This window comes from Miniopterus natalensis, chromosome 9 (assembly GCF_054644295.1).
Source record: "Miniopterus natalensis isolate mMinNat1 chromosome 9, mMinNat1.hap1, whole genome shotgun sequence".
NCBI classification, from domain to species: Eukaryota; Metazoa; Chordata; class Mammalia; order Chiroptera; family Miniopteridae; genus Miniopterus; species Miniopterus natalensis.
The window spans coordinates 11,382,120-11,400,783 of NC_142089.1; the positions used below are offsets into that span (position 1 = coordinate 11,382,120).

The 18,664-nt window shown below is 43.8% G+C and overlaps 1 protein-coding gene across 2 annotated transcripts in view; it reads left to right on the plus strand.

The window, feature by feature from the left end:
* The first annotated feature begins 7,938 nt into the window (after nt 1-7,938).
* Nucleotides 7,939-18,664, plus strand: part of UBR4 (ubiquitin protein ligase E3 component n-recognin 4) — a 118,081-nt gene continuing 107,355 nt past the window's right edge. For both annotated transcript variants that reach the window (XM_087820201.1, XM_087820202.1), the window contains exons 1-6: nt 7,939-8,114; nt 15,492-15,589; nt 16,739-16,842; nt 17,605-17,734; nt 17,837-17,976; nt 18,451-18,553. In XM_087820201.1, coding sequence (XP_087676327.1) covers nt 7,939-8,114; nt 15,492-15,589; nt 16,739-16,842; nt 17,605-17,734; nt 17,837-17,976; nt 18,451-18,553 — 751 coding nt within the window. The remainder of the gene's footprint in view (nt 8,115-15,491; nt 15,590-16,738; nt 16,843-17,604; nt 17,735-17,836; nt 17,977-18,450; nt 18,554-18,664) is intronic.

The window sequence follows — 18,664 nt, forward strand, 5'->3', positions numbered from 1 at the left end:
CTGTATTTGGTGTCAGACTTATTTTAATTAAGACTATAGTTTCATGCTGTCATTCAGGTTGGGCCACCTAGTCTTTGTTTCAGTTTATCAAAAGCCTTGTGTGTAAATAGCACGTTGGTTTGTGGATCATTGCCCAGGTCTTTCACCTAAGGTGTGTCCAAGCTGAGGCCTTTTTAATACTACTGAACTGTCTGAACCTTGTGATTTCAGGGCAGGGAGGAGAGAACCTGCCTATTTGCAGTACCAGCCTCATTTCACCCACAGCCTGGCCCAGCCATCTGACAGCCAGGTTAGAGAGTCATCCTTGTTGAGGAACCTCATTATTTAGTTTTAGATATAAAGTGACATGTGTGGGTCACTAGATCGCTCTTAAAACGAGCAGATTTTAAATCTTACAGATCTTTAAGAAACATGGAGAAAGGGTAGAGGCAGGAAATCGGCACCTAGTGGGTGAGGCATTGCCGGTCGCCTGGCTGTTGTTTCTGCTGCAGATGAAAGACGCCCTAGCAGCTTCCCCTTATTCATGGACTCGGGGAATGATGGGGTTTTCTTTACTGTGAAGAGTGACATGTACAGCATAGACCTCGAGCCCTGTGCAGGACAGGCACACACAAGTGTCTGAATGAAGCGAGTGACAGATGGCACTATTTAAGTCCTTTTTTGTGGTTTAAGGACACTTTGAGGTTACTTTTGCATTGGAGGGGACAAAAAAGCAGTGCAGAAATGGTTTTTAGAAAACATTTTTTATCTTTTTGTTGTCATGCTGATGGTAGATTATGGCAGAGAAGGAGGAAAAATGATTTTATTTTAGTAATAAAATTGTGAATTTGACTTTAATGAACATCTGAGTATCTCCAGAAAAAAACAGGCATCTGGTTCATCCTGACTCAAGGCATATTGTGAGCTGGGAGAAGAGAATGAGTGAAAGTTATATATTTCTGCCTGCCTGGCCAGCGTGGCTCAGCGGTTGAGTACTGACCTAGGATCCAGGGGATCGGGGTTCGATTCCCAGTCAGGGCACATGCCCAGCTTGCGGGCTTGATCCCCAGTAGGGGGCATGCAGGAGGCAGCTGATCAATGACTCTCATCAGTGATGTCTCTCTCTTCGTCTCTGAGATCAATAGACATACATAAAAAAAAATTTCTGCCTGAGTTTGAGGAGGCCTGGCTGTAATTCTGACTGTCCTGTGCAAACCTGTGTGAACTGCCTCACTGGCTGCCGCCTGGCTTCCTGTTGTGCTCGCCCAGCCCAATACATCTGTAAGAGTCTAGTTTATATTTACCTACGTATGTGCCACATCTGAAAGAACAAGCTAATGGGAGACAAGTTATTGACCTTTCATAAAATTCCCTGCATTTCCGCTTTAGTTTTCTTTTTACTGTGAGTTACCTCAAGTGGCATGGTTAAATCTAAGTCTTCTCACCTTTCTTAATCTTAAAGCAGCACTCAGTACTGACCAGTTATACTCAACCTCTACCTGTGGCTTTTGACACTTTCTCTGGTGGGTTTTCTTATCTTCCCCTTTTTCTGTGTGTATCCTTTCTGTGCATCCCTCGAGACATGTGTTCCCCTCTCTTCATTAATTAGGTTAACTTTGGGGCCCCCTGCAATGCATATTTCACTTAAAAGGAGATTCCCCAGTATTTTGGATGCCATCATTTTTAAAATTACTTGGGTCAGCACAAATGATCTCTTGGTATAAAGTTCACAGATAAACACTATTTAGTGACTCTCAGTCCCTGTTGGGTACAGTGGCTTACGGCTTTCGTTAACGTCTCCTTGGCCTTTCACTCTGGACAGTGATCAGTTATTGGGGAATGTGCATGAATTAAATACAGAATTGTAGTTTTAAATTTGGGGGGGGTGGTTAAGTAGTGATGTATTTTGCCCCACCCACCCTCTTCTTAAAACTGTAGCTTATTAATACCTCTTCTGCAAGAGGTTGATACCTGCTCCCCTATCCCCACCCCCAACAATGAAGGGTGAGCAAGCTCATATGCAGATAATATGATTTTATTACTGACCCTCAACTTGGTAACTACCAAAACAAGTTCTAAACTTTTTCTGAAACCCAAATAATTGTATTTCTCCAATATTTATTTTGCTTGGAGTCTACAATTCAAAATTGTGAGTCGACTCATTCTGCCTTTCTCTGTGTAGGAGAGTCCTGGGCCTGGACCCTTTTCTCTGCACTAGAGCAGATATGAAACTGCTTTAAGGCATTCCTTTGGCCCTCAGATTAGACATAAATCCTTGTCAGGCTCTTTCATTTTAACGAGAGGATGTTACTCCTCTCAGCTTTAAAACTGCTAAACCGTATAGCTCCATGCCTCTTGAGCACAAACAGAAGATATGCTCCAGGAAGTTTAATGTAGATCTCCTTGGTCAGTATCTCACCTCCTTATAAAAAGTACTTGGTTGAAACAGACTCAGACACAGAGAGCGGACTGGTGGTTGCCAGAGGGGAGGGGGGACTGGGAGAAAGAGGTGAAGCGATTAAGAAGTACAAACTGGCAGTTACAAAACAGTCATGGGATGTGAAGGATGGCATAGGAAATATGGTCTGTAAATGCTGCGTTAACTACGTACGGTGCAGGTGGGTACTGGAGATACTGAGGGGGACACTGTAAAGTATATGATTGTCAAACCACTATGCTGTAAGCCTGAAACAATACAAAATAATACTGTAAGTATACTGTGATTGAAAAATAAAATATTATTAAAATAGCACTTGGGACAGCTTACACCACCACAAGTGATACACAATAAAATAAGGTGAAAATTAATGAGGTGAAGACACAGCAATGAGAGAATGAAAAACACGGCTCAAGGGAGACTGGTTCAGACGGCTGTGGTGGACCCCGCATGTGTATATGAAACCCATCTTTTCTGCAGGCTACTCTGAAGTCGGTCCCTAGCTTAGGCCAGACCAGCTGTGCATCTGGATTGAATTTTAGGGGCAGGGGCAGCATTTTGTCACAGCCTACCCTCAGGAATGGGTTCTAGAACTTGGTGCTGGACTTACTCTGGATGTTAAAGACATTGTTTATCATATGTAGAGACCAAGGAGGATTTCCCTCGGCTCAGTATCAGAACAGTGTCTCAAGTCACTTATAAAAATCTTTTTTCCTTGATTTTAAATAGAACATGCATGTTATAGAAAAATTTTACATGCAAAATATGCTCTGGACTAGTACTAATATTAATCATATGGTAGTCAGTTTAGTGTTCTTATGCATAAACTTTCTTAATGGGATCCTGCTATTAAATTCTACTTTTTTTTCCAACTACTCCATCTTAAACATCAGGTTTTGATAAAAGAGGTCCTAAATCCTTTCTGGAACAGAGTATGATAGAAATTTTAGATTTGTAATTTGCCCTTATAAATGGCTATTCTTTTAAAAAGCTTATTACATAAGCTACTATGATCAGAAGCATCCCAAGACTTATTTACTGATTTCTGCTCATTCAAAATTTTGTTTTTAAGTAATGAATCTATTGTTTCTCTACATTCTTTACTTGGAATGCTTTTTTGCCTTCTCAAAATCTGGTTTGTCTCAAATCTAAAATCCTCCATAAAGCCCTCCCTGTTGATTTTGGCTACCCAGAACCTCCAGGCTTCCTGGCTGCTCACCACACAATTTCCTGAATGGTGTATTCCAGCATTTTATTACTTGAGTCATTTTGTCTCCCAGGGATTGATAAACTGTTTTCTGAATTCCCCACTATCTTAAGCATAAAGCTGCTACTTGACCAATAGTTCCCCAAATGTTAATGCCTTCTTCATAGAAACCTTAGGACATTTGTCCTTAGTTTCTTAAATTTATAGTCTCTTTGGTGACTCCATAAGGAATTCATTCTTACATTGAAATGCCAAGAGATAGTTCTACTCACCTTTTCTGGTGAACGCAGGCTCTGACAAACCCTATTATGCTACATAAAACATGCCCACAAGGTCAATATGGGAAATAAGCTTTGTGGTACCACAATTTCTATTTTAAAAAGGAACAGTATCACCCTGGCGGGGTGGCTCGGTTGGAGCATCATCTGTACACCCAAGTTTGCGGGTTTGATTCCCAGTCAGGGCACATTACCTAGGTTGTGGGTTTGATCCCTGGTCAGGGCATGTACAGGAGGCTACTGATCAATACTTCTCTCTCACATTGATGTTTCTCTCTCTAAAATCAATAAACATACACTTTGGTGAGGATTAAAAAAAAAAAAGGAATGGTATTTTTTTGGTATTGTATTTATATGTACTTAATGTAAACAAAATAAAGAGAACTGTGATTACTTAGACTCAAAGTCCAAATAGGCTTTGGAAAACAATATTCTTTATAACTACCTTAATATTCAAAATTTGACAATTATTATTCCAAAATCAATACTTTGTCACATTTATTTTTTTGTAAAATGTAAGCAGAGGGACCATCTACCTTTCAACAGTGGAGACACTGGTACTTCGTATAAAGGGACTGCTTCATATTTTGCTGCCAAGTTATTTATTTTAAAAGACTACATATGTTAAATTACTGAACAATTCCCAAAAAAATCATGGTTGGGTCTCCCCTTCAAAACCTTCCCCAACCCTCTATGTCCCAGAGATAACCACTGAACAATTTGGTATGGATGTCTCCAGACCACATGATGTCCTGCAATGTGACTTATCATGGAGAGCCTTCCATATTAGCAACGGGGGGAACCCCTTTTTATGATCACAAGGTTGCAGTTCAGTGGTACTCCATTAGAGACTGTTATGTGATCAATGAAATCCTCTTTCAGGAAAGTCTGTCTTGTACTAGTCACATGGTCTTTGCAGGAAGGATTTACAACAGTAACAAAGGATGTGCACACCCTACGCCCTCATTCTTCAGGAGTCGGACTGTGATGTCGGTGGAGACTGACCTCCAACCAAGAACCCACTTTCCTCCCAGCACCAGGGCTGTATGAATTCCTAACCCACGGTCCTGAGATGGACCGTTTTCCAGTGGAGATTGAGGCTCCTTAGGAAGGTATCTATGTGACATAGCTGCAGGTTCATATCGAAGCACACTCTTGTCTACTATCGCCTCACATACAATCTGAAAGAAGAAAAGTTAAGAAAGCAGTAATATACTTAAAAGGCAACTCCTATAAGCTCTACTGTACAACTTTTTATGGTTTTGGTGGTGTTTTACATCCCATGTGCTGTGATAAATAAGATAGACTAGAAACATAACCAGAATGCCAATTTATTAATGACAAGGAAGACAGATTATAAAGAGGACCAGAATACTTATGTCTGCTAGTTGGAAAAAGTCTGGATAGTAAATTAAAATGCTGTAAGTCTGCTTGATTATTATGGAGTTAGCATGGGGGGGGGGGTGATATCCTATGCATGGTTTTTACTATAGGCATATATGTGTAAGAGACCAGAATATTCACTTCCACTGACAGGAGCAGCCCCTCCCCACCCCCAAAGGATACATTATAATCATTTGACTCTACTTTTCCTAGGCTAACTATACTACTTCCCTAATCATAGGGCAGAGTATTTACAAAGTTTTTTTTTTCTTTTAACTTTTTATCCTGATACAATTTCAGACTTACAGAAAAGTTACAAGAACAATACAAAAAATTCTCAGATATTTGACATTTGTTTTATCCATCTCCCTCCCGTCTCTCTCTTTTCTCTCAATCTGATGGTCAAAAGTTCTGCTGAGTGTAAATCCTAAAAGATGACAACAGAACTGGGGGATATAAAAATCCCTTCTCAAAACAAAACTCTTCTGATTTTCGATTTTATATGTTATTTGTTTAAAGCTGATTAAGTATACCCGAGTTTCATATCGTGGAAGAGTTTGTCAGTCAAGCATTTGTTAATTCACATTGGCTATTACTGAACACTGTTAAAACTGGAATGTTTATCTTATAATTGTAATAATTTCAAGTGTGTCCTTTCTCTGTTTCCTATAAGTCTTGCTTCCTGCTGTTCTCTAAAACTGACATTTTATTTTAGTCCTGCACAATTGCCAAAATTATTTGTCTCTCTTAAAGCAGGAAGACTGCAAGGCACATTTTCTTCTTTGTTTTAAATTTTTACCATATAGCCCGGCCGGGCGTGGCTCAGCGGTTGAGCGTCGACCTAGGATCCAAGTGATCGGGGTTCGATTCCTGGTCAGCGCACATGCCCGGGTTGTGGGCTGCAGCCGATCAATGACTCTCTCATCACTGATGTTTCTATCTCTCTCTTCCCTCTCCTTTCCTCTCTGAAATCAATAAAGATATATTTTAAAAAATAAAATAAATTTTTACCATATAAAATGCACTATTATGGGAAAAATAATATTTGTGGATTACAAATTATTGTATTACTAAACTGAATCAGGTTTCCAATCTATTTTCTTAAATTCTTGGTATTTAAAAGAAAAAATTTGTTCATTGTGAATTGCCAAAAAGGAGCTGCTCTCCATTTGTAGTAGTCAGTGCAGCATTAGGAGTGTCCACAAAGTATGCCCTGACTATTGGTTCCCGTAACTGCAAAAGCTCGAGTACAGACTGACTTCTTCTGGCTCCTGGGAGGTAATAGTAGCTATGGTTTATTCATCTAATTGTTTCTAAACACACAGTATCTATTAGAGTTTGCTTCAAGCAACTCTGTATCAATGGCGTATTTTTGAAAGAAGGAAAAAAAAGGCCAGTACATCTTGCTTTTGAGGTTCCTGCAGTGACACCTCTTCTTGTTGCTGCTAGATTGAGTGAGGTATAATTTATAGCCACTGAAGTGTACACATCAAGTACATAGCTCAATGAATACTATTGTATCTACATGTAACCACTCGTGTCAAGATGCAGAACTTTCCCAGCTCCCTCCTGGTCCTTACTCCCACATCAAACCACACCATTCAGCTACAGCTGCTTAATTCTGACACTGAATTTATTTCCAACACGAAATAGGTCTTTTCTTACTAAAAGGGTAGACCGATCACCGGGTACCAAGCCATTCATTAGCGTTTTACCAGTAACGAGCTCTTCCAAAACTTGGGAAATTTCAGGGCTTCAGGATTTTCAAACCGTCTCCATGGTTCTAGAGATTTTTTATTTTATTTAGGCGGACTGTGGTCCCCCGGGCCCAGCGCTGGGCGGCGTCCGCCAGCGTCTCACGTGCACAGCAGCGTCCTCAAGGCTCGCATACCTTTCCCCGAGCCAGACGGCTTTCTGGCACCCAGCCCCCCCCCCCCCCCCCCGAGAAAACCGGGACATTATGCCCTGGGAATAAAAGCTTACATTCTTTCTTTGCTAGTAGAAAAACGGAGAGAATGGAACCTTATGTGGCAAACCGGCCAGAGCGGAGTAAATACGAGCTGGTAATACCACCACCGAGGGTAATCAAAACAAAGGATGTGGGCGCGAAGGAAGGAAGGACCAGTGATTACACGAAAGCGGGGGCGGGGTGGGGAGAGCGCCTCGGAACGCGAGGCGCTGGCGTTTTCCCATTACAGGGAGTTAGATGCGGGGAGCGATTCGCTTCGGCCTCCTCTCCCCGCTCTTAGCCGTCTCCGGCCGGAGCCATCACATCCGCGGACACACAGTCCACTCCGCTGCCCTGGTCTCGTCCCCTGACACCAAGGGCCCAACTCACCTTTCCCGGGTACCCCGAGGCCACCTCGCTCCCACCTCCGCGAACGGCCCCAGCGCGCAGGCGAGGAGGTTAAGGCGCCCCCGCCCTCGCCCGAGGCGCTGCGTCCTGCGCAGGCGCAGCAGCTCGCCCCGCCCCGTCACGGCCGCGCCGGCCCCCCCTCCGCGCGGGCCGAGGCCATCCCCGCGCGTCGCGTGTTTTGGCCGGCGACCGCGTCGCGCAGCCTGACGCGCTGACTGCGTCACTTCCGCCCCCTCCCGGGAGGCGGCGCTGGGCCGGTGGCAATCCCCCGGAGGGAGCCGCAGTAGTACGACGGAAGATGGCGACGAGCGGCGGCGAAGAGGCAGCGGCTGTAGCGCCGGCGCCCGGGGACCCGGCGACGGGGGTGGACACGACCCCGGGCTGGGAGGTGGCGGTGCGGCCCCTGCTATCCGCGTCCTATTCCGCCTTCGAGATGAAGGAGTTGCCGCAGCTGGTGGCCTCAGTCATCGAGAGGTACCGGGCGGCGGCCCCGGCGGGGCGGGCGCAGGGGGGGAGGGGAGGCTGTGCGGGATCGCCTGGACCCGCTTCCCGGGCCGCCTCCCGCCGCTCGGGGACCCGCGCCCCAGCCGCGGCTTCGGGGCTCCCGGGCCCTGGTAGACGAGGGCTTGCCCGGGGTTCCTTCTGTCAGCCCCTTGTAAGTCATCCGTGCCTCAGTTTCCCTCCCGAGCAAAACTTTTGAGGTCGCCGTCTCGGGAGGGAGCGGTCGGAGCCGCCTGTGAGTGACTCGGAGGCGCCCCGCGCTCTGGTGGGGGAATGTCCCCGGGGCTGCCCCCCGTGTTAAGGTCAGAGCGCTGATGAGTTTGCATTTCTCGCCGGCACCCGGGCCCCTAGGCCGGGCCCGAGCGCTCGGGGCCCGGGCTTTAAACGGGGGGGGGACCTGCCGCACAATTTAATAACGGTCCCCCCGCGGTGCTGTAGTCGCGGGGGGCACGTGCAGTTGCTGTGACTGAAGCCACTGGTGACCACTGATGACTTTCCCTTCCGGCTGCACTTACTATTTCTGCCATAACGGTCTTCGATTAAAACACGTTCCCGCGTGTGAGTGTGAGGGGTCATTTTCCCGAGGGGGGTGCTTTCTTTCTCTCTCTCTCAGTAAAGCAGCCTCAGACCCTTTGCAGGTGGGGCTGCCGCTCGGCTCGCCGTTGCCCGGCTCGGCCTCTCCGTGCGGGATTCTCAGGAGGGAGCGAGTTGCGCCGGGGGGCGGGCGGCGCTCGCCGTCTCCCGACCGCCCCGCTCGGAGCGCGCCTTCGCCGTGCGGCGGCCAGGGCTGGTGGGCTGGTCTCGCTTTCATTTCTCTGGCCAGCCTTCCTTCTGCGGCTCCCTGCTGCTGCTGACTGGGCCACGTTCGCTTCGTGCCCACAAGGGTATGTTCAGTTGTTGTCCAGAAGGTTAGGCATTGCTGTTGATTGCCCACGGAAGGCCCGTGGTTTGAAACGGTGTTCATTACACGTGCTTATTTGTTAGTTTGTGTTGCTTTGGATGCAGTTTAAAAAATATATATGTAATTAAATAATGGTTGGGTTTGGTAACAGTTTTGGTCCCGCTTAACTTTCCAGATAGCTTTTTCTAATTATTATGCCAAGAGCGTTCTGAAGATGGAAACAAGCATCAGAGATACTGCTCTTAAATTATATGTCCACTTTTTGCCCGTTTGAAACATTTGGATTAGTGGAATTTTTCCCGAATTAGGGTCGTCGTGTTACCTATCACGGACAGTGTTCCACTTTTAAACATTTAAAAAAAATTTTTTTTAAGAACATTTGCTTTTATGTTTTGGTGGAAGTGAGCTGAGTTAGGTGGTAAGCTGTTGGTTGACGCCCTCTCATACATCCCATATCCTGGGCCCTATGCCTTTTAAAACTATAGTAGTTAAGCAACTCCTTCCAACCTGTAGAAGGAGCCAAAACCACATACATCGAACTAGGTTTGAATTTTGCCACCTAAGTAGTGGTGGCCCCTCCTACACCCTGTGCTACCTAAGATAACCCGAGCTGCCTAAGTTCGTGGACCCTCATAAGACCTTTCTTTCTGGTTTAGAAAGGAGGTCCAAACTGATGGCTGTTAGTAACAAACTTTTATTGGAAGGCAAGATCCTCAAAGTCTCTGTTCTGATTTTTGTGGCTCAGTTAACTTTGAAAGCCTGTTATGTATCCTCTCCAGACTCTATGAGAATGTGATCTTAAGAAACGTTTCCAAAAGAAACAGCTGGCTTACAAGTTATTTGTAGTTGGAAACAACTAAACATATTAAGTGTTAAGTTTGGTGTAGAGCAGAGGTTGGCACACTTTTTCTGTAAGGAGTCAGACAGTAAGTATTTGCAGGCCATATAGCGTCTGTATAGACTCGTCAACTTGGCCACTGTGTGGGCGTGGCTGGGTTCCAAAATCTAACTTGTTATAAAAGATGCTTCTTTGATTTTTTTCAGCCATTAATAAATGTAAAAACCGTTCTTTAAAAAATTTTTTGATTGAGTTTATTGCAGACATTGATTAATGAAATTGTGTAGGTTTCAAGGGCACAATTCTATAAAACATCACCTGTACATTGCATTGTGTGTTCATCACCCAAAGTCAAGTTTTCCGTCACCATTTACCCTCCTTTACCCTCTGCCACCTCCCCCGACCCCCTTTCCCTCTGGTCATCACCATGCTATTGTCTGTCGATGAGGTTATTTTTTCTTAATTCCTTCACCTTTTTCGTGAGCCCCCCCAAACTCCCTCCCCTCTGACGGCTCTTAGTCTGTTCTCTGTATCTATGACTCTGTGTCTTTTTTGTTTGTTAGTTTATTTTGTTCATTAGTTTCCACAAAAACCATTCTTAAATGTGGACTATATAAACAGGCGACTGGCTGGATTGGCCTGCCGGCCAGTTTGCCAAATCCTGATCTGGAGCACAGACATTATTAGTACTGTGCTGTCAGGGTTGTTTCTCAAGTTTTATTTGCCTTTCAAAAAAACGAAGGAAGGGTGTTGGAATTATGGAAGTATTTCTTGAGTGTCAAGTGGTGGTCCCTGGGTGTAGGGCCAGATCAGGGCCAGCACTGTGCGGGTGCCGTGGTGGGCTTCGCTTAGGTGCCTAGGCTGCTGCTCGGCCTCTGTGGTCGCCGCTTCCATCTTCTGCAGTTCCTGAGTTTCGTTCTGTTGCTGTCTGCCATGCTTTTCTTCCTTGCCAACAGGGACCTTCTATTTTTCTGTTGCAGCCTGCTACTTTCTGCTTCCTTTTTTGATGTCCTGGTTCCATCATGCCAACCCTTACTTTCTGTTTGGCACCCTATTAACCCATTGAATTTCTCCTTTTTTGACTATTGGGGACGATGACAAATGTCTTAAGAGACTGCCCAGTACTCTACTATTCTGTTTCTGTCCCTGTTCTTTCATACTTTTATAGTTGGAATTGACCTTTGGGTTAGAAGAAAAAGTAGATTAAAAAAGTTCCTAGGCCCAGACCCTGCTGAGCTTGGCTTGATACCACACTGTGGAACAAGGGAGGTGAGACTAGCATGGATAAACGGGGAAGGTGCTCTAAAGTGCCATTAGAGTTCTGAAAGGAAAGGACATCCGAGTTTACTTAGAGGGCAGTTATTTTTTATTCCTACTGCCTGTTGCTAGCATGTTTTTTCCTAGTAAAGATTGAAAGTCTTTTAAACACTGTTACTTTTCCAGACCAGAAATGGAGCTAGAACTAGCTTAATGGAGCACACACTGTATGTGGAATTAATTAGTATAATTGCTGAATGTAGCCTTAGGTGTTAAGGTTCTATCAAATACAGAGTTCCTTTCTTAACTCTGTGTAGGGTACGGTGGTCAGTATGGCTGTCACTGAACAATTTGATTGACTCTTTGTAGATTACAAAAAGAAATTGCCTCTTTCCCTTGAGCCAGCCCTTCCTAGGCTGTCCTGGCCTCCTTGGTGATAAGCCTCTTTGACTCTCTGCCTCCCAGTTATTTGATAAAATTTAGGCCAGAGAGACCTACTTTGCAAGGCAGAAGCTGTTAAAACAGTCTCATTAGATAATGCACAGCCATTTCCTAAAAATCTTGAAAGGGAGAAAGGGATGCACCAATGCCATGATCTTCTGAATTTATAGTCTGTAGGACTAAGTTTGTAATTGACCTAGAGAAAAAAAGGCCACCACCAAGTGATAGAGTATAACAGCGAGATTAGTCCTGGCATACTAGTTAATGTTTCCCTGTCTTAGTGTCACATTCACCATGGGTTTGTCACGAATGTGAGGGACAGCCCAGCTGGAGTGGCTTGGCGGCTGAGCATCGATCTAGGATCCAGGAGATCGAGGTTCAATTCCCTGTCAGGACACATGCCCGGGTTGTGGGCTCGCTTCCCAGCAAGGGGGGGTGTGCAGGAGGCAGCCGATCAATGACAGCTCTCTCATCACTGATGTTTCTCTCTCTCTCCCTCTCCCTTCCTCTCTCCGAAATCAGTAAAAATATATTAAAAAAGAAAAAAATGTGAGGGACATATCTGAAAGCTTTCAGGTCTTTGGTTAATATGTAGTAAATACTCTGTGACACACAGCGGATGTTCAATAAACATATACTATTTAAAATATAATTCATTAACGTATTCATTATACTTATTTGTTTCATGATTGTAGTGTCATGAAACAAGTAAGCATAAGCATAATGGATTCTGTACTTAGGAGCTTATGATTCTGATGAGCTGAAAGGGGTGTGTGGAGTTTCCACAGCTTCCCAAAAAGATTTGAATAGTATGTTACCTAAGAGGGAGAAGTGGGGCGACTCCTTCATCTTTTATTTTGTCCTCTCAGATTTCTACCTCTTCCTGAAAAAAGCTGGATTTTTCCAGATCCTTCCAGTTCTTTTTTCCTACATGTCGAAGCGGATTTCTCTGACCCAGCTGCTAAGCTGCTGTTCCCCTGTGTAGTCTGCGTCATGTGTATTTTGTCTGGACTGTAAATGCCTCTTTCAGCGTGTTTCGGACCCAGGGGTGCTGCTGTTGCAGAGTTAGAAGCAGCAGATCAGGTGTTTGAGGACAGTAGCCTGAGCTCTAGGGGAGAGAGGTCTTTAGTCTTTTCGTTTTTCTTCCTCTGTGTTGTTTGCCTTCGAGTCTTTACTCTTCCCCTCCTACCTACTTCCTTGCCCCTTATTTCATTTTTTCATTTCTCTGTGTCCTCTGGTGTCTTGGTATCCATCATATTCCTGAGGCACAAAGGTGGGGTCAGGAAGTGTGGCAGCGCATCTTTATTAGGTGACTCAGGCAGACCTGTTTCTTTCAAATCAGGAGAGAGGACATTGTTATTGGCCACATGTCTATTTCCTCCTTCGAGTGGCTTTAAAGTTAACTTCCCCATGTTTATCCTTAGTTTGCCCTAAGCAAAGTATAAGTGGAGCTCAGGACTGCCCCCTTTTTTTCTTGTCCTATGCCAGTATCCATCTTTCCCCAGAGTGTTCTTCTCCTTATTTTTTCCCCATTGCTTTTCAGAGAGAGTGGAAGGGGGAAAGGGAGAGAGAGAGAGAGAAAAACATCGATGTGAAAGAGACACATCGATTGGCTGCTCCCGCACGTGTCCTGACCCCGGGGCCGGGGATCAAGCATGCAACCGAGGTACGTGCCCTTGGGTGGAATCAAACCCAGGACCCTTCAGTCCACAGGCCAATGCTCTAACCACTGAGCCAAATGGACCAGGACAGAGATCTTATTCTTATTCGTGTAATGTGCCTCAGGCATGAAACAGCTCTGGCTGCCAGCACAGGCATCAAGCTGGGGTGAACTAAGGACTGCACGTCTGCTTAGCCCCCTGACTGATACAGAGCAACACCACCAATCAGGTGTCTCCTTCCCCGGGGTCCAGAGTACATGCTTGTTTCTTTATTGGAATAAGGCAGTTGTGTTTTTCTAGGGCAAGAAATAGGGTTTGTTAAATCGCAATGGGACAGCACTGAACCAGGCAATTAAATGAGTTTATTCCTATATTTTGGATGTTTCACTGACTGGGAATGAAAGCAACAGAATAAGTTCATCCTTTGGGTGGGCAATTTTTCTCTTAGTTTTGATAAACCCATTCAACAGAAAAACATGGGGATAAGCAGCTCTGAAGTTTTGAAATAAAACAGAGAAGGTAATGCAGTAAAATAAATTACATAGGGTGGAAGAACTTTAGAATAATGAATAAGAAAGTATAAGGGTGGACGTGAAGGAACAGCTAAGTAAATGTAGAAGCAAGGGGACTTAGTAGGGAGTTTTTTGCTGAATATGATATGACCCTTATCAATGTGATGGTCACTAGAAACTTTGCTCCTTGGTTTAAAGGTTTTTGTTTTTTCCTTTTTGTTAATCTGACAAATAGGGAGATCATTGGTGGGTAGGAAGATCTTTGTACATTGTAAGTGTTCCATAAATATTCTTTCTTGGTGAAGGAGTTGGTACAAGATAAGGAACTGATCTTTGATAAATACCCATTTATCTGTGATAAATCCCCAAATTGCAAAGTTTGCAATGCCAGACTCTTAAGTGCTGTTGGAGGTGATTCATCATTCACACTGGCACCTTCTGAATCTTGAACTTGTCTTTTTGGCTCCTGTGTTGATTTGGCAAGTGGATAGAATCCTTACCGTTTACATTTCCCTTTCTAGGCTGATACTGCTGGTTAGAGAATTAACTCATTGAGGAAACTATGTAACCACATTGCTCTGCTTTACCATTTAATAAGATACATTTTAGTCTTTTCTTTGCCTCTTGTTTCATGGATTGTGGATTAGCATCTGATTTGATAGAGTTCATAAATGTATCCAGCCTTTAGACCTACTTGGGCTCCAGACTTTCACAGAAGAGGGCATTTCTTCAGCCAGAGATCAGGGATGTGGTTAAAAATCACTGAATTTGTGCCCTGGCCAGATGGCTCTTGGTTGGTCGGAGCGTCATCCTGTACACCAAAGTGTTGCAGGTTTGATCCCTGGTCAGGGTGTGTATGGGAGGCAACTGATTGATGTTTCTCTCTCACATCGGTGCCTCTCTCTGTCTCCCTTCCCTTCTCTCTAAAAATCAATAATAATAAAAAACACATATCCTCAGGTGAGGGTTAAAAAAACAAACGAACACTGAATTTGTTGTGATCTAGCTGTAATCTACATGGAAGTGGGGGTGGAGTGGAGGAGAACTCTGGTACCTAGTTAGTGAATTTTGGATTTTGGCACCAATTAGATGATTTCCTCTCTCGAGCTCAGATTGTTTTAAAGTTATTGCATTATGGACTAGCCTTGTTTGTACTCCAGAAGGGGTCACTGTAATCTGTATTCCTACTAACAGTATTTTTTTTTTTTTTTAAACATGTCTTTATTGATTTCAGAGAGAGGAAGGGGGGGAGAGAGATAGAAACATCAACTATGAGAGAGTCATTGATCAGCTGCCTAGCCTGTAACCAGGGCATGTGCCCTGACCAGGAATCGAACCCCGATCTCCTGAATCCTAGGTCGATGCTCAACGGCTGAGCCACGCCCAGCCGGGCTAACAGTATTTCAAGTGCTCTAGTCTACCCCTTTCCGTCAGCATGTGGCGTTATTAGGTTTTGGTTTTTGCCAGTCAGTAATACAGGACAAAATGGTATCCTGTTGTGTTTTTACTTGTATTCCCTTTAGCCTTTGCCATTTATTAAGTCAGTTACCTGGGACAAGGTACTTAACTTTAATTCTCTAAGCTTCACATTCTCAGTCTTGAATATAGGGATGAAAGCAGTGCCTTCCCAGGAGGGTTGCGACCAGGATTAAGGAAGATAATACCTATAAATGAAGGGGTAGGGGTATCTGGCATATAGTAAGCACTAAATAAATCTTGGCTGAATTATCTTCTTTGCAGTGAATCAGAAATCTTGCACCATGAGAAGCAGTACGAGCCGTTCTACTCATCTTTTGTTGCACTTTCTACACACTATATTACAACAGTTTGCAGCCTCAGTAAGTACTGCGCTCTGGTCGCTCTCTCCTGAGGGCTCGTGTATAGGGGGTCGCGTGTCCTCCTGTTAGGGTGCCCAAACAGGCTGTCCACAGTCTGTGTTTAGTACTTTCGTCTTGTTCACCCAAGAGTGGAGACAACTGTCAGTGTGATAAGGCCCTGGAAGTTCTCTACCTAGGCCAACCAAGAGGGATTTAAAGACTGCTTTGTTTGGACACCTGTTTCATATCCCATTGAGTTAACCTTCTTTACCTTCTTAATTAGAAGCATTTATCGATTTCATAAATGCACTTACTAGTGTGTTCATTTCTGGGGTGGTTGGGAGGATAGGTGGACCCCAACCTGGGGTGAGCAGCCAGTAACCAAGGCTCTATTCCTTACTTGGTTTTGGTGAGAAACTGAATTCTCCTTTTGTGTCCTCTGGTATGTGAAAAGATTTCTACTTCAATTCCTCATCTTTTAAATTTTTCTACTCAAAAGTGACCAAGGACTTATTTTCCACTATTTCTGAATTTTTTGCATTTTCAGGTTATTTTTTAATCCTAACTCACGTAGTTCTGAAAAATTGTAATGATTTATTTACTTAAATAGTTTCTAAGTAAGTAAAATGAAAGAAAGCTATAGGGTTGCTGAGTAATCTTTTAGTGTTAAATGCTGTTTATTATAGGTACTGGCCACTGGTGAAAGAATTATTTTTAGCTTGAAGAAGCTTTGTGTAGGAAGCCCCTTGCAAAAAGGCATTTAGAATCTATGGGGAAAAAGAGGTAATATATTCAAATGGTTAAGGGCGTGAACTGTAGAGCCAGACTTCCTGAATTTGACTCTAGCTGTGTGACTGTGGGCAGGCCGTTTAACCTCTCTATGGTTATCTGTAAAAAAAAAAAAAAAAAAAAAAAAAAGGGAGAGCAGATAACAACAATACCAACCTCATAGAATTAGTTTAAGGATTGAGTTAATATACTTACAGTGGTATATTTATTATAATTATCTTCATTTCTAGGAAATGTAAAATAAATTGATTTGTAAGCAGTTGATGGTTATCAATGCCAAGATGCCTTTGTTTCCCCTTTGGTTGTTGCTTCTGAATAATTACTATCATGGAAATATTGGAAATGTTGGGTATATTTGAGTAAAGCTTATTACTTTCTCAGTTCCCCGGAACCAGCTTCAGTCGGTGGCAGCAGCCTGTAAAGTCCTGATTGAGTTTTCTCTCCTACGTCTGGAGAATCCAGATGAGGCTTGTGCTGTGTCCCAGGTGAGAGTGATGGCCTATTTCTGGCTCCTGTTTTGAGGTGGGATTGCGATTGACTAGTGGAATGCTGGAGAAGGGGTGGCATAGTGCAGCGGCTGGTAAACATTTTCTGTAACAGGCCAGATAGTAATTTGCAGGTCATCTAGTCCCTGCTGCAACTAGTCTCTGCCTTTCCAAGCTCTGCCTTTGTGGTGTGAAAGCAGCTACAGATACCATGTGAGTGAATGAGGATACTGTGGTCCAGTAAACTTTATTTACAAAAACAAGCAGTGGGCTGAATTGGGGCTGTGATTTTCCAATCTGTGGTATAGAGGACTGCAGAGGCTTTTTCAAGAATTCCAGTTACATGCCTACAAGGCTAGGCAAGTAACATCAAATGAGTAAAGTGCACTAGTTGAGATGCATGCATGACCCAGCTATAAAGGGGCCAATCACTGTTTGGTGCAGCAATGAGGCTCAAAGGCTCATTGCTATGTCTTGTACATAATTGAGAGAGAGAAGAAATATGGATTTGTGTGTTAAACCTTCCATGTTTTAAAAAGTTAGCATTAGCTTTAAATTAAAAACCAGCAACTTTGGAAGAAGAGTAAGACAAATCTGCAAGCCAGATACGGTCAGAGGACCATCATCTTGTGGTCTTTGCTTTAGTGTTTTTCCCTAACATTGCAGTTCTTGGTAGGAACCTAAATTTGGTCCTGTGCAAGTTAGAAGTCTCAGAAGAGTAGGATCTTCTTCCAAGGACATTGGAATTTGTTTTCTTTTCAGAAACACTTGATTCTCCTCATCAAAGGCCTGTGCACTGGCTGTAGCCGACTAGACAGGACTGAAATTATCACGTTTACAGCAATGATGAAATCGGCCAAGCTGCCCCAAACAGTGAAGACACTCTCAGATGGTGAGTGTTCCTTTGCCAAGCCTGGTTACCTGGCCTGCTTTTTCCTGTTTTGCTTTCTAGTGGCACCCTCCTCGCCCCTCGCTTTGCTTTCGTATTTTACAGTGGAAGATCAGAAAGAGCTGGCCTCACCAGTAAACCCAGAGCTGAGGCAGAAGGAGGTACAGATGAACTTTTTGAACCAGCTGACGTCAGTTTTCAACCCTAGAACTATAACATCACCACCCACAGGCCCACAGACTCCGGTGAGTTACTTCAGCCAAATGTCCATGTTAAGATGATTAATACTAGAAAAAATAAGAAACGTATTTTATAAAATGATGTACGTGCCCATGGTAGAAAAAGTTTAAAGAATGCAAATTTTAAAAAATGGTAAAACTCATCCTGACTCCTTCTGTCCACAGGTACTATTTTGATGACCATTTTCTAGCATTTCTTAATATAAATAAATATAAAGAGCATGTTTTCTGTAAAAGACATCATTCTGTAGTAGTTGCAGGATATGTATATATTTAAAGCTATATATTTTCCTCCTTCTGGGAAAATAACTTGTATTTTCCCCAACATTAGAGAGGAATCTCTCATTAACTGGGGAGTCTGGAGAGTATCCATGGAGTTGCTACTTTGTGTGGACAGTTGGTTCGGTTCTGAACTGCAGGGCAGCGGTCAACAGATGATAGTATCTTCATAGGCCCTTCACATCCCTTGTTTCTCTTCAGGTGGAAGGAGAAAATGATGAGCAGTCATCCACAGATCAAGCCTCTGCTGTCAAAACCAAGAACGTGTTCATAGCTCAGAATGTGGCTAGTCTTCAAGAGCTTGGTAAGACTCCTAATTGTTGTCAGAAAGCTGGTTCCTCTGCTTTTAAAAGTTCCTTAGTTGGAAAAGAATCAAACAGCAGACCGGAACCCGTTCGTAACGGGCCTTTTCATT